Here is a 12990-nt window from a genome sequence, read left to right on the forward strand (position 1 = left end):
CTCAAACTTTGGCCCAGTAATCAGCAGCCATGGGCTCCTCTAAGCAGCTGCCTAGCACTCTAAAAATTAAAACAAATGTTGCCCACAAGGCAGGAGAAGGCTATAAGAAGATAGCAACGCGTTTTTAGGTACCCATTTCCTCAGTTCGTAATGTAATTAAGAAATGGCAATTAACAGGAATGGTGGAGGTCAAGTTGAGGTCTGGAAGACCAAGAAAACTTTCCAAGAGAACTGCTTGTAGGATTGCTATAAAGCAAATCAAAACCCCCGTTTGACTGCAAAAGACCTTCAGGAAGATTTAGCAGACTTTGGAGCGGTGGTGCACTGTTCTACTGTGCAGCGACACCTGCACAAATATGATCTTCATGGAAGAGTCATCAGAAGAAAACCTTTCCTGCATCCTCACCACAAAATTCAGTGTCAGAAGTTTGCAAAGTAACATCTAAACAGGCCTGATGCATTTTGGAAACAAGTCCTGTGGACTGATGAAGTTAAAATAGAACTTTTTGGCCGCAATGAGCAAAGGTATGTTTGGAGAAAAAGGGGTGCAGACTTTCATGAAAAGAAACCTCTCCAACTGTTAAGCACGGGGGTGGATTGATCATGGTTTGGGCTTGTGTTGCAGCCAGTGGCACGGGAAACATTTCACTGGTAGAGGGAAGAATGAATTCAATTAAATACCAGCAAATTCTGGAAGCAAACATCGTCTGTTTAAAAAAAAGCTGAAGATGAAAAGAGGATGGCTTCTACAACAGGATAATGATCCTAAACACACCTCAGAATCCACAATGGACTACCTCGAGGCACAAGCTGATGGTTTTGCCATGACCCTCACAGTCCCCCGACCTAAACATCATTGAAAATCTGTGGATAGACCTCAAAAGAGCAATGCATGCAAGACGGCCCAAGAATCTCACAGAACTAGAAGCCTTTTGCAAGGAAGAATGGGCGAAAATCCCCTAAACAAGAATTGAAAGACTCTTAGCTGGCTACAGAAAGCGCTTACAAGCTGTGATACTTGCTAAAGACAATGTTACTAAGTACTGACCGTGCAGGGTACCCAAACTTTTGTTTCAGGCCCCTTTCCTTTTTTGTTACTTTGAAAATGTAAAAGATGGAAATAAGAAAGTAGGCAACACGCACAAAATGCTGGTGGAACGCAGCAGGCCAGCCAGCATCTATAGGAAGAAGTACAGTTGACGTTTCGAGCCGAGACCCTTCATCATAAAAATATATCTTCTTTAAATATATCTTCCTTAAAATATTAATGAAATGTGTCATCTTTAACTTTTTTGCCTTTTGGAAGTCAGGTCATCTTTTACTCGCTTAGCTATTCGCAGTAACAGAAATTTTGACCAGTGGTGCCCAAACTTTTGCATGCCACTGTATATGCCCATTGTAGAAGAAAATATTGTAGGGTTTGCTTTTATTAGATGTTAACATGATCTCTATTGCCTAAAGGAGGACTATTAGTTATCTTTTTGAGGTAATATTTATTGATATTCAGCATGTCTACTTTAATTAAAGGCTCATGATGTACTTGAATATCTTATGCTTGTCAATGAACATGTTGGTATTTGCACTGTTGTATGCAGATTTGATGCCTGTTTCTCTGAAATGTATCCAGCAATGCCAGTGACATTTGGATCTTGCTCAATCTTAGGCAAAGTCTATCCCAGGAAATTGTGTAGCTGTGCAGAAAAAAAAACCGGTTCTTTTGCCCAAGGGTATGATTCATTCCGGGTGAAAATGCCTCTATGGCTTTTCAGAAGGGCTGAATGAGTCATTGTTGATTAGAACTAACATTATGATTTGTAGGTCATTACAACTCCATTAATGCTAATTGAAGTGGATTTGTGATACATAAAATAACATTATTGATCGCTAAACTATATACCATTACCAAAAAGTGTGGAATTGATTTTGTAACTCACCACTGTAGTATTTGCTGGGAGATAACTTCATGAAACATCAGCACTCCTGATGAAGGGTTTCAGCCTGAAACGTTGTCACTACCTCCTCCCATAGATGCTGTCTGGCCTGCTGAGTTCTGCCAGCATTTTGTGTTTTTTATTTATTTCCAGCATCTGCAGATTCACTTGTGTTGACTTAGAAAGTGAAATTGTATCTGGTTCTGAAATATTGATTTTGTTTGCTTCTTAATTTAAATTTTTGTGGAAATGTACTAAACAACTGAGTGTGTGAACTTTGTACTGCAGGATGGCCCCAGAAGTTGCAGCAGTGGAGAGGAAAGGTGGATATAACCAATTGTGTGATATCTGGGCGGTTGGTATAACTGGGATTGAGCTCGCTGAGCTTCAGCCACCAATGTTTGACCTGCATCCAATGAGGTGAGAACTGTTGCCTTGTGGATTTTCAACCCTGTCTTCACACTGGCAAAATATTCTCAGTAACTTTTATTGGTAACTTGGTTTGAGAAGCCATAGATTCTGAAAGTGTAATTTTAACAAACATCTCTGCAGCAAAGCAGGTGCAAGTTTTGTTCTTTGCCTATGATGTGATTGGAACAGAGCCGTTATTGACCCTCTTTAATAGATGTGGTGTAGCTACTTTACTAGTAATGCCCTATTTAGGCTATAGTATTCTTGAAAATAAGTGACAATTCAGGCATGATTGGTCATATGTGATTGCATGTCTAACAGAGATTATTTTCTGATCAAAATGTCTAAAATTTGTTTTATTTATGAAAGAAAAGTGCTTCTTTTGCAGAAAACTGACCATTGCATTAACTTGTGTGACAGTATCCAGTGATAAAGATTCCAGTGTTCTTTACAGAGAAACAGACAAATGCACTAACGTTGGTTCTGCTAATAATTTTATTAGTCCATATTTGTGTGATTTTGGAAATTTAAAATCCTGTTAAAATGAAGAATGAAACCCTCTCTGTCATCAGCAGAAAGATTATATAATTTGATGACAATGTTGAATTTAAACACAACACTCCCAATATTTAGCTTTATTGTGAATTTTCTTTCTAAATTAGAATTTTTTTTGGAAATAATAATTTAGTGACTTGTTGACTTGTCATCTTTTTTAAAATATTAATTACAGTATGCTAGAAGTGAATCAAGCAGTATTGGTAGACGAACAGTTAATGTCCAAGCCAGTGGTTTTCTTTAAGAACTGAATGAATTTAGAAGCATTTTAAGAAGCTCAGAGTTGGGAGGGGATCAACCTAGACAAGTATTTACAATAAAACTCCGATTATAATTGGGACTTTTGTACCAGTGAGGCAGATTTTCAGGACTTCTATTTCTTGTTCTTAGACTTACTTGTGTTGGATGTTATTTCTATTAATGCCACAACACACTTTTGAAATGTTTCTTTTTGATGTTATACAGTATTGTTATAAGTGTACCAGTGAACCAGCTAAGTTGAAAGAAAGCCTTCGAATCAGGGTCCAGTGAGTGTTAAGGAGTGTGCAAATACCTACCTGGTGAGATAGATGCTGAACCATTGGGATTTCCAAAGAGTTGGTTTTCAAATTAGTTGGAATGGGTTGGAAGGCAGAAGAAATTAAGTGACAAAGGAGCTGAGAAAACAAGGGTTAAAAAAGGTGTTAACGGGACAGAGAAAGAAACAAATTAGGAGGCCTCATACATGAAACAGTATCCTCAACTGAAATCACAAAAGGAAATCTGAAATAAAACTACGATGTTGAAAGGATTCATGGTGAGAAATTAACTTGATATTGATGGTGGAACTGTAGCTGGCTGACAGTGCAGGGCAAAAGAACAAAGTTCAAAAGAAATTTATTATCGAAGTACTTGTATGTCACTGTATACTACCTGAGGTTAATTTTCTTGCTGGCATATACAGGAAAATAGAGATGCAATATAATTTATTAAAAAAAACTATAACAAAGGCTTATAAACAACCAATATGTAAAATAAGATGAATTGTGCAAATAATAAACAAGTAAATTAATAATACAGAGTTATAGTGTCCTGGAAAGTGAGTCTGTTTGTGGAATCAGCTCAGTGTTGAGGTGAGTGAAGTTATCCACATTGCTTTCAGCGCTTGATAACCGTTCCTGCACCTGCGGGTGTGGGACTTAAGGCTCCTGCCCAATGGTATTAGTGAGAAGAAAGCATGGATGGATGATGGAGGTCCTTAATGATGGATTCTGCATTCCTGCAGCAGCACTCCTTGTAACTGTGCTCTGATGGGGAGGGCTTTGCCTGTGATGGACTGGGCTGCATCCACTACTTTTTGTAGACTTTTCCATTCATGGGCATTGGTGCTTTCATACCAGGATGTGATACAATGGAAACAAGGGTAAGGGTAAGAGTGACAGTGGAATGGAAAGGGGAAAAAACCCCAGATTGGATTGACATTGGCATGTTTGCAGACTAAATGGAGGTACCTTACTTCGCAGTCACTCAGTGTGTGTTTGCTTGTTTGTTGAAAAGACCACGTTGTTAGTAATGAATGCAGGGCACTAAACATGAAGTTGCAAGTACATCATTATTTGGTACTTTTGAGGTTTTCCTAGGTTGCGGAAAGTTTAAAGGGCATTTACAGCTCATGCTTTAGCTTTTAAAGGGCTGTACAGGGATATGCCTTGGTATGAATAATCTTCAGAATGCTGAGAGGTGAAGGATTATGTGTTTGCTGGTGACGTTACTGTATGTTGGGAGTGTAGGGAATGCTCAGCTGATTCACTGGATCTGGAAGTTGTTGGGATGAAAGATAGGATCAGGGATCTGAGTTCTAGAGAGGAAGCAGAAAGGGACTAGATCTAGAATGTTGGAACTCCAAAGCATCACACAAAATGCTGGAGGAGCTCAGCAAGTCAGGCAACGTCTATGGAAATGAATGAACAGTTGATGTATCGGGATGAAACCTTTCTTCGGGACAGGAAAGGAAGGGTGAAGATGACAGAATGAAAGTATGGAGGGAGGGGAAGGAGGATAGTTAGAAGGTGATAGGTGAAGCCAGGTTGGTAGGAGAGGATAAGGGCTGGAGAGAAAGGAATCTGATGGGAGAGGAGAGTGGACCATAGGAGAAAAGGAAGGAGGGGACTCAGGGTGAGGTAATAGGCAGATGAGAAGAGGTAAGAGGCCAGAGTGGGGAATAGAAGAAGAGGGGAGGGGGAGGGAATTTTTTTAACCGGAAGGAGAGAAATTGATATTCATGTCATCAGGGTGGAGGCTACCCAGACAACATAAGGTGTTGCTTCTCCACCCTCATCATGGCACAAGTGGAGGCCATGGACCAACATGTCATAATGGAAATTGGAATTAAAACGTTTGGCCACTGAAAAGTTCTTCTTTTGGCAGATGGGGTGGAGGTATTGGATGAAGTAGTCCTCCAATTTACAATGGGTCTAACCAATGTAGAGGAGGCTGTTTCTGGAGCACCGGACACAATAGATGACCCCAACAGATTCACAGGTGAAGTGTTGTCTTACCTGGAAGGACTGTTTGGGGTCCTGAATGGAAGTGACAGAGAAGGTGTATGGGAAGATATAGCACTTTAGCCGCTTGCAGGGATAAGTGCCGGGAGGGAGATTAGTGGGTAAGGATGAATGGACAGGGGAATCATGGAGAGGGCAATCCTTTTGGAAAGTGCAGAGTGGGGCAGAGGTAAAGATATGTTTGGTGGTAGGATCCCTTTGGAGATGGCAGAAATTGTGGAGGTGGTTGTGTTTAATGTGGAGGCTGATGGGGTGGTAGGTAAGGACAAGAACGATCACTGTTAAGGAGGTGGGAAGATGGGGTGAGTGCTGACATTCAGAAATGGAGGAGGTGCAGGTGATGGCAGCCTCAGTGGTGGTGGAGGAAAACCTTGTTCTTTGAAGGAGGTGGACAGTTGTCCTGGAAAGGAAAGCCTTGTCCTGCAATCAGTTGCAGCTGAGGTGAAGGAACTGAGAAAAGGGAATAGTATTACAGGAGGCAGGGTGGGAAGAGATGTAGTGAAGATAACTGAAGGATTTGGTAGGTTGATAAAAATGTCTGTCAACAGTTTGTCCGCAGAGAATGAAACAGAGAGTTCGAGAAAGGGGAGGGAGGCATCAGTAATGGACCAAATGCATTTAAGGGCAGGCTGGAAGTTGGAGGCAAAAATTGATGAAATTGACAAGCTCAGCATGGGTGCATGGAGTAGCACCAAAACAGCTGTCAATGTAGCAGAAGAAGTGTTGGGAGTATTACTGGGGACGGCTCAGAACATGGACTGTTTATGTAGCCAACGAAAAGGCAGGCATGGCTGAGAATACTGACATTGATCAATTTGAAATGTGTAAGCACCATCTTGATGTTGTATGATCAAAAATTGACTTTTTGGTATTTTGATGAATCTGAATCAAGCACAACATATCTGTTTTGTCTTTGACCCATATTACCTCATTCCTCATGGGTATGAAATAGCTATCAGGTTATTTACATTTTAATGTTACTATTGCAGAGGATATTTTTAAAGAAAGATTCTACAGCTGCTGCATGAATCTGCTATGAAATTGCTCTGTGGATTTAATTATTCCCACTACCCTTTAAAGATTTGGTAAACATACCACCTGCTGGTTGCCCACAATAGTTGGCCATCTTTGGGGAGTCGGTTCAGTTTTGCACTGGCTAAAGATAATGATGCTCCAGCATAGTCCTTGCATTTCCATATTTTCATCTCTGGCTATTCAAGCTGTGGTTGCTTTGTGTTGGAATGAAAGCAGAAAATTAAATTGTATCCCTCGGTTGCGGATATTAAAGCAAACAAAACCCTTTGGCCAATTTATTTTGGATTTACTTCACTTAGTGATAAGTGCCTTCTGCAGAAATGCTGTGGCATTATTGACATGGACTTAAGTGAACAAGTATCTTCTCCTAAATTGTGGATTCTTAAACCCTTTTACTCTTCCAGATAATACTTTCTGTTATCCTTTTAAATAAAAGTTTGAAAGTCTGTATGACAGCAGTGCCACATTGAAAGTGAAGGTAGCCTGATTCCTTTATCTCCCCATCCCCCACTGCCATCCCCTAACATTTGAAACAAAGAAATTACATATTTAACCTCTCCTACTTGAGAAATGATGGATCTTCATTTTTATAACGTATGGCTTTCTGATTAATTTTTAGGGCTTTGTTTTTGATGACAAAAAGCAACTTCCAGCCCCCAAAGTTGAAGGACAAGATAAAATGGTAGGGAGCATTTAGAGATTGTCGTTCTTTTTACAAGTCTACTGTTTCGAAGTTGGTTCATTACAGAATGTTGCTGTTTCAGGTCTACTAACTTCCATCAGTTTGTAAAGCTGGCACTTACAAAAAATCCAAAGAAAAGACCAACTGCTGAGAAACTATTGCAGGTAAGTTTATTATGCTTTGTTTTGTTAGTCTGTGTGTAACTAACGTTCTGATAATGACCTTACATTCTGCTTTTTAATTGTGTTTCAGCATCCATTTGTGACACAGTCTTTGAGTCGTACTCTTGCTATTGAATTGCTTGATAAATTGAACAACCCAGATCATTCCAGTTTCCATGATTTTGATGATGATGATCCTGAGGTAAAAAAATTTTTGGTGAAACTTATGACATTTTTACTTTTGTCATCTGAATAGCAGACTTTGGACTAATTTGTGAAGCAGGGTTGTTACAAGGCTTAAAGAAAACAGAAATCTGACTTTAAGTCTTTTGTGTAGTAGTTGTTATTTGTTTTGTATATGTTGAAACCAATGTGCTCATTTAATTAAAGACAGATGTACTTAAATCTGAGTAAAAGTTTACCTATGGTTTTATTTTAAAAGAAGTGAATAGTAATGTCCTACTTAAAGTGTTTGTGAGCTTCTAGTTCTTTCTGATGAAAATAATTTATTTTATATTTATACTTGCCCCTGGGAAACGCTGTCTCATTCTGCCCTGCAGAGCTGATGTACGGTTAGAATGACAATAAAGTTTTTGAATCTTGAATCTATTCATGTACTCAGCTGGTCAAGGAGAGGGAACAGCAAGAGGGAAATGCCAGCCAGTGGCACTGGAGAGAGTGATCCATCACAGTGGGGAATGGGAATTGAAGGAATGGGTGGGCAGGAAATTGAGAATGGACCTAAATGGAAGAAGTGGATAGGGAGGCTTGTGAAAGAATAAAGATGGGAACAGATGAGGGTGGGGTGAGTGGGGTTTTGAAGGAAGTGTGGTTAAGGAAAAGGGTGCGGAGGGTGGAACTGTGTGTCTCTCTATTTGTTTGTGTGGTCACAATATACTTGCATTTGTGGTTGTGTGACATCTGTGCAGCAGGACCTGGTGTAAAATGACCTGGGGTCTCATTACCATGAAGTAAGATTTTGCTCTGTTATGACTGTGTTGAAGCTGGAGTGCACTCCCCAGCCTGTGTTAAAAGAATTTCTGTCCAGGCATTATCATACCACAGAGCTGGAGTCTTCCCCATGACCACATGGGTTTCCTCCAGGTGCTCGGGTTTCCTCCAGGTGCTCTGGTTTCCTCCCACATTCTGAAGGTGCTTGGCTTATGGTTCGTGAATTGTGGGCATGTAAAGTGTGGCAACACTTACAAGCTCTCCCCAGCATAATCCTTGGACTGTGTCAGTCGTTGAAACAAACAACATATTTCTCTGTATGTTTCAAAGTAAATGTAACAAATGAAGTTCATCTTTATGTTTAACCTAATTGTCTGTCCTGAGAGACTGATTAAGGAGCAGCCCCTCAGCCGGGTCTCGTCTTGTCTCCACTGATGGAGAGCACAGTAATGGCAAGGCTCTCTCAGGTGCATCATCTGGGGCTTATGTCCATGTCAATAAAAGCTTTTAAGTATCTAGTAATAGCTCCAATATTCCATCTTTTACCACTTGGTTACTTGATTTTTACATAATCTGTTGATTCATCATTTCTTCTAAATATGGAAAGTTGTCATTTGCTAAATTACATTGTGTATTGAATAAGCTCATGGCAAATAATATTGAAATAAGGTCCAAAATAAGAAATTTTCAGTCATTTTCTTTCCTTCACCTCTTTTACCAAAAGGTGAAGTGTCTGTGGTAAAATAATATGTACAGTTCATTTGCAGCAATTGTTAAATAGTATCAATGACATTTTTAAAAATCCTACAAATTGATATACAGTAAATCTCCAAGTTCTGTGAGGGACATGCACAGAAGCTCAAAACACTATGACAGCTCTTCTTGCATACATGCAAAAAGACAGTATATATAATAATGTAATACTCTTAAGACCTTAAGATATAGGAACAGAATTGGGCCATTTGGCCCATCATGTCTGCACCATTATTTTATCATGGTTGATCCATTTTTCCTTTCAGCCCCAATCTCTTGCCTTCTCAATATATCCCTTCATGCCCTGACCAGTCAAGCATCTGTCAACCTCTGCTTTAAATATGCATAAAGGGTTGGCTTTCACAGCTGACTGTGGCAAGAATTCCACAGATTCACCACTCTCTTGCTAAAGAAATTCTTCCTCGTCTCTGTTCTAAAAGGAAGCCCCTCTATTCTAGTTTTAGACTCTCCCTCCTTAGGAACCATGCTCTCCACGTCCACTTTATCAAGGATTTTCACCGTTTGATCGGTTTCAGTGAGGTCACCTCTCATTCTTTTGAATTCCAGTGAATACAGGTCCAGAGCCATCAAACACTCCTCATATGACAAGCCATTCAATCCTGGAATCATTTTTGTGACCCTCCTTTGAGCCCTCTCCAGTTTCAGCATATCCTTTCTAAGATAAGGGGCCCAAACTTGCTCGCAGTACTCCAAGTGAGGCCTCACCAGTGCTTTTTAAAGTCTCAACATCCTTGCTTTTATATTCTAGTCCTCTTGAAATGAATGCTAACATTGCATTTGCTTTCCTCACCACTGACTCAGCATGCAAGTTAATCTTTAGGGAATCCTGCACAAGGACTCCCAAGTCCCTTTGCATCTCTTTTTTTTTGTATTTTCTCTCCATTTAGGGTAATAAGTTTACCTTAATTACTTATCTGTTTGATTAACTGGCATATGAAAGCTCATATGGGGGTGGGGGGGGGGGGGACCCAGACTAACAATGGGACAGTGCCAGGAAAATCCACTGACATCAGTGCAGTGCTCAGCCTCTGCAGCTGCTTTTAGGGCAGCACTTGACTCCATGGAGAGGTTGCCTTATGGAAGCCGAAGATTTGCTGTACACATTGCAAATGGTTATTGAATCAATTGTAAATGAAACTTCTGTTTGATTTATTCCAATTGGCAAAGTATGCTGACTATGTGTAATATTAGCAATTGCATTGTCATCTGTCCTAATTAAATCTGTTGCAGTATTGGAATTGGTACCAATACTTGAATTCATCAAAGTGTCCATTGGCTGGTTTATACAATTAGGAATCTTTAAAACCAAAGTGTAATTTCCAACTGACATTTGCATTAGTAACAAACACAAGTCAGCCTGTCAGCTGTCTGCTCTCTGTGCCTAGGTAGCATGTAATCAGTTGGCATGAAGGAATAATGGAGATGAAACTATAAAGTCAAAAGTACCAAAGCTAGTTTTGTAGCTGTCTGATCTCATTCAAAGAAAATTGTTTTTCATTAATTTACTCTGCAACAGTGACTATTTGGGAAATTTGGAGAAACTTAAGGAAATAACAGTTAAGTTAGGTTTAAGTTGCTATCCAAGACAGTGGCAAGGGTAGCTAAATCTGGAATGATCAAAAAGAATTGAAGAAATGCAGATATTCCTCAAGTGAATGGGCCTGGAGTGATTGGAAAGGTGGGTAACAACAGACTTTAAAATTGAAGCATTGTTTACCTGGGAAGCCTGTAAAGGTTGGAGAACAGGTGATGGAGGAATGGTAAAATATAGGAAGCTGGAGTTTTGGATAATCCTGCTGACTATCAACACAAGCGCACCTCAAGGCTGTGTGCTCATCCATTTGCACTACTCTCTCCACACACACGTAACTGTGTGGCAAAGCACAGCTCCAGTGCTATTTTCAAATTCAATGATGACTCTACTCTGGTAGACAAATCATACAGTACTATGCAAAAGCCTTAGGCACCCTAGATATTTTTCTTTTCATAGGTGGCGATGAGTTTGCTTACTGCAGCGAGATGGGTCACCCTGTTGAGTGGTGCTGCACAAACAAGTTCTTGCTCAACATCAGCAAATCTAAAGAGCTGACTTCAGGAAGGTGAAGGAAGGCATACATGTTCCAGTCTGCATTAGGGGTCAGCAATGGATAGAGTCAGAAACTTTAAGTTCCTGAGTATTAACATATTGATGACCTGACCCTAGCCCTGCACATAAGATATAATCATAAGGAAAGCATGCTAGTGTGTTTCCTTTCTTAAAAGGTTAAGGAGGCTCAGCTTGTCATCGAACACTAACAGACATCTACATGTGTAGTGTTGGATGAATCCTGACTGGTTGCATCATGGATGAGAGAATCTGCAGATGCTGGAAATCCAAATGCAAGCAACACACACAAAATGCTAGAGGAACTCAGCAGGCCAGGCAGCATCTATGGAAAAGGGTAAACAGTTAACGTTTTAGGCTGAGACCCTTCCCCCTGATGAAGAGTCTCGGCCCGAAATGTTGACTTACCTTTTTTTTCCATAGGTGCTGCCTGGCCTGCTGAGTTCCTCCAGCATTTTGTGTGTTGGGTGCATCATGGTCTGGTACGGCAGTTTGAATACGCAGGAATGTAAGAAGCCAAGGAGTAGCGGACTCTGCACAATACTTCATTGGCACATCTTACCCTTAGACATTTCTGAATGGTTCCAGAAACCGACAGTGATTCTGCAGTCTTGTTTTAAAGAGGAAGCAACGCCTTCAGTTTTTTTGCGCTCACCCATCAAACATTAGTGAAAGTAACAATTACAGCATTTAAGAAGTTAGCTGGAAATGTTAAGTTGGTTGAACAAATAATGTTAATATCCCTCCCACTCCCAGTGTATGTTGTTTTCATTAAAATGAAACAGTTGGTTCTCTATTTAGCCCAATCCTACAGTGGGCTGACTTGCTACACACTCGGAGTTATGTAGTGTAATCTGCTTCTTGAAAGAAGGCAGCATCCTCTCAGCTGCTTCCTGCCTTGCAGGTAGTGAATCCCCTCATGGTTGGTAGAGAGGCTCTCTGTGAGAGGTGGTGTTTGATGGGCTGTGTTGAGTGACGTGATCACTGGGCACTGAGATGGGGACTCAGGACTGCACCCTGGCTGGTGATTGTGGACTGTGCGGTGTCTTACAACAGCTGCAACTAGTGTCGAGAAACTGCCTGGATCCTATAATCTATCCACATTTTGTGGGATGTGTTGTTTTGTCCTCTCACTTGAACTTGCCGTAGAAAGGTTTCCAGGCCAGAGGAAGTTACGTGACCACACAGAGAGACAGCCATCATCTCCAACACATGCAGTTGAGGAAACCATCAACGTGGAACAGGTTTCTCAGTAGTGGCCTACGCTCGCCCATCTGGCCAGGGTACAGCCTGAGAGGTGGTACTATTCTTCTGATCTCATTGAATGCTATCTTTCGTTGGCAGCTTCTCTGCACTTGAGCTGTGGAAGAGAATTCCTTGCTGGATTTGCACCAGATTCTCAGTATGGCAGCTTAACAGTGATGGGGAGAGCAGAGAACATGCAGGTTCCTGGTACGACAATGTTGTCAACAATGTATAGCTCTTACTAAGTGCTGATGCCTTCCTAGGAATGGGTTCATGGTGAGGTACCAGGGCATGATTTGCTGCACTGTTATTCCCATGAAACAGTTTGAGATCAGATACCTCTGTTGCAATGTCCAAATAATACTCTTGAGCTGCTTCAAAATATTCCATGCCATCCAACTTAAAAAGGCTCACAGGTCATGTAACGATTTTTCCCTCAAGTGAAAAATAATGTTTTGTGCTGAATCTTATTTCATTTTGGATTTACCCTTGTTCAGGCATTGATGCCTGCAGGTGTTTCCTGCAAAGCCCTCATTCCAATCAACTTAGAGAACAAGTGAAGTTATTTCCAGGTTCTGAAGTTCTGAGGCATTGTCCT

The 12990-nt window shown here is 40.7% G+C and overlaps 1 protein-coding gene across 8 annotated transcripts in view; it reads left to right on the forward strand.

Annotated features, from left to right (window-relative positions):
• The window catches only part of map4k3a (mitogen-activated protein kinase kinase kinase kinase 3a), a 275670-nt gene that overhangs the window by 153066 nt on the left and 109614 nt on the right, over window positions 1–12990 (forward strand). For all 8 annotated transcript variants that reach the window (XM_073051531.1, XM_073051530.1, XM_073051535.1 and 5 more), the window contains exons 9-12: window positions 2220–2351; window positions 7095–7157; window positions 7240–7321; window positions 7410–7520. In XM_073051531.1, coding sequence (XP_072907632.1) covers window positions 2220–2351; window positions 7095–7157; window positions 7240–7321; window positions 7410–7520 — 388 coding nt within the window. The remainder of the gene's footprint in view (window positions 1–2219; window positions 2352–7094; window positions 7158–7239; window positions 7322–7409; window positions 7521–12990) is intronic.

Source organism: Hemitrygon akajei, chromosome 7 (assembly GCF_048418815.1).
Source record: "Hemitrygon akajei chromosome 7, sHemAka1.3, whole genome shotgun sequence".
In the NCBI taxonomy this organism is placed as follows: domain Eukaryota; kingdom Metazoa; phylum Chordata; class Chondrichthyes; order Myliobatiformes; family Dasyatidae; genus Hemitrygon; species Hemitrygon akajei.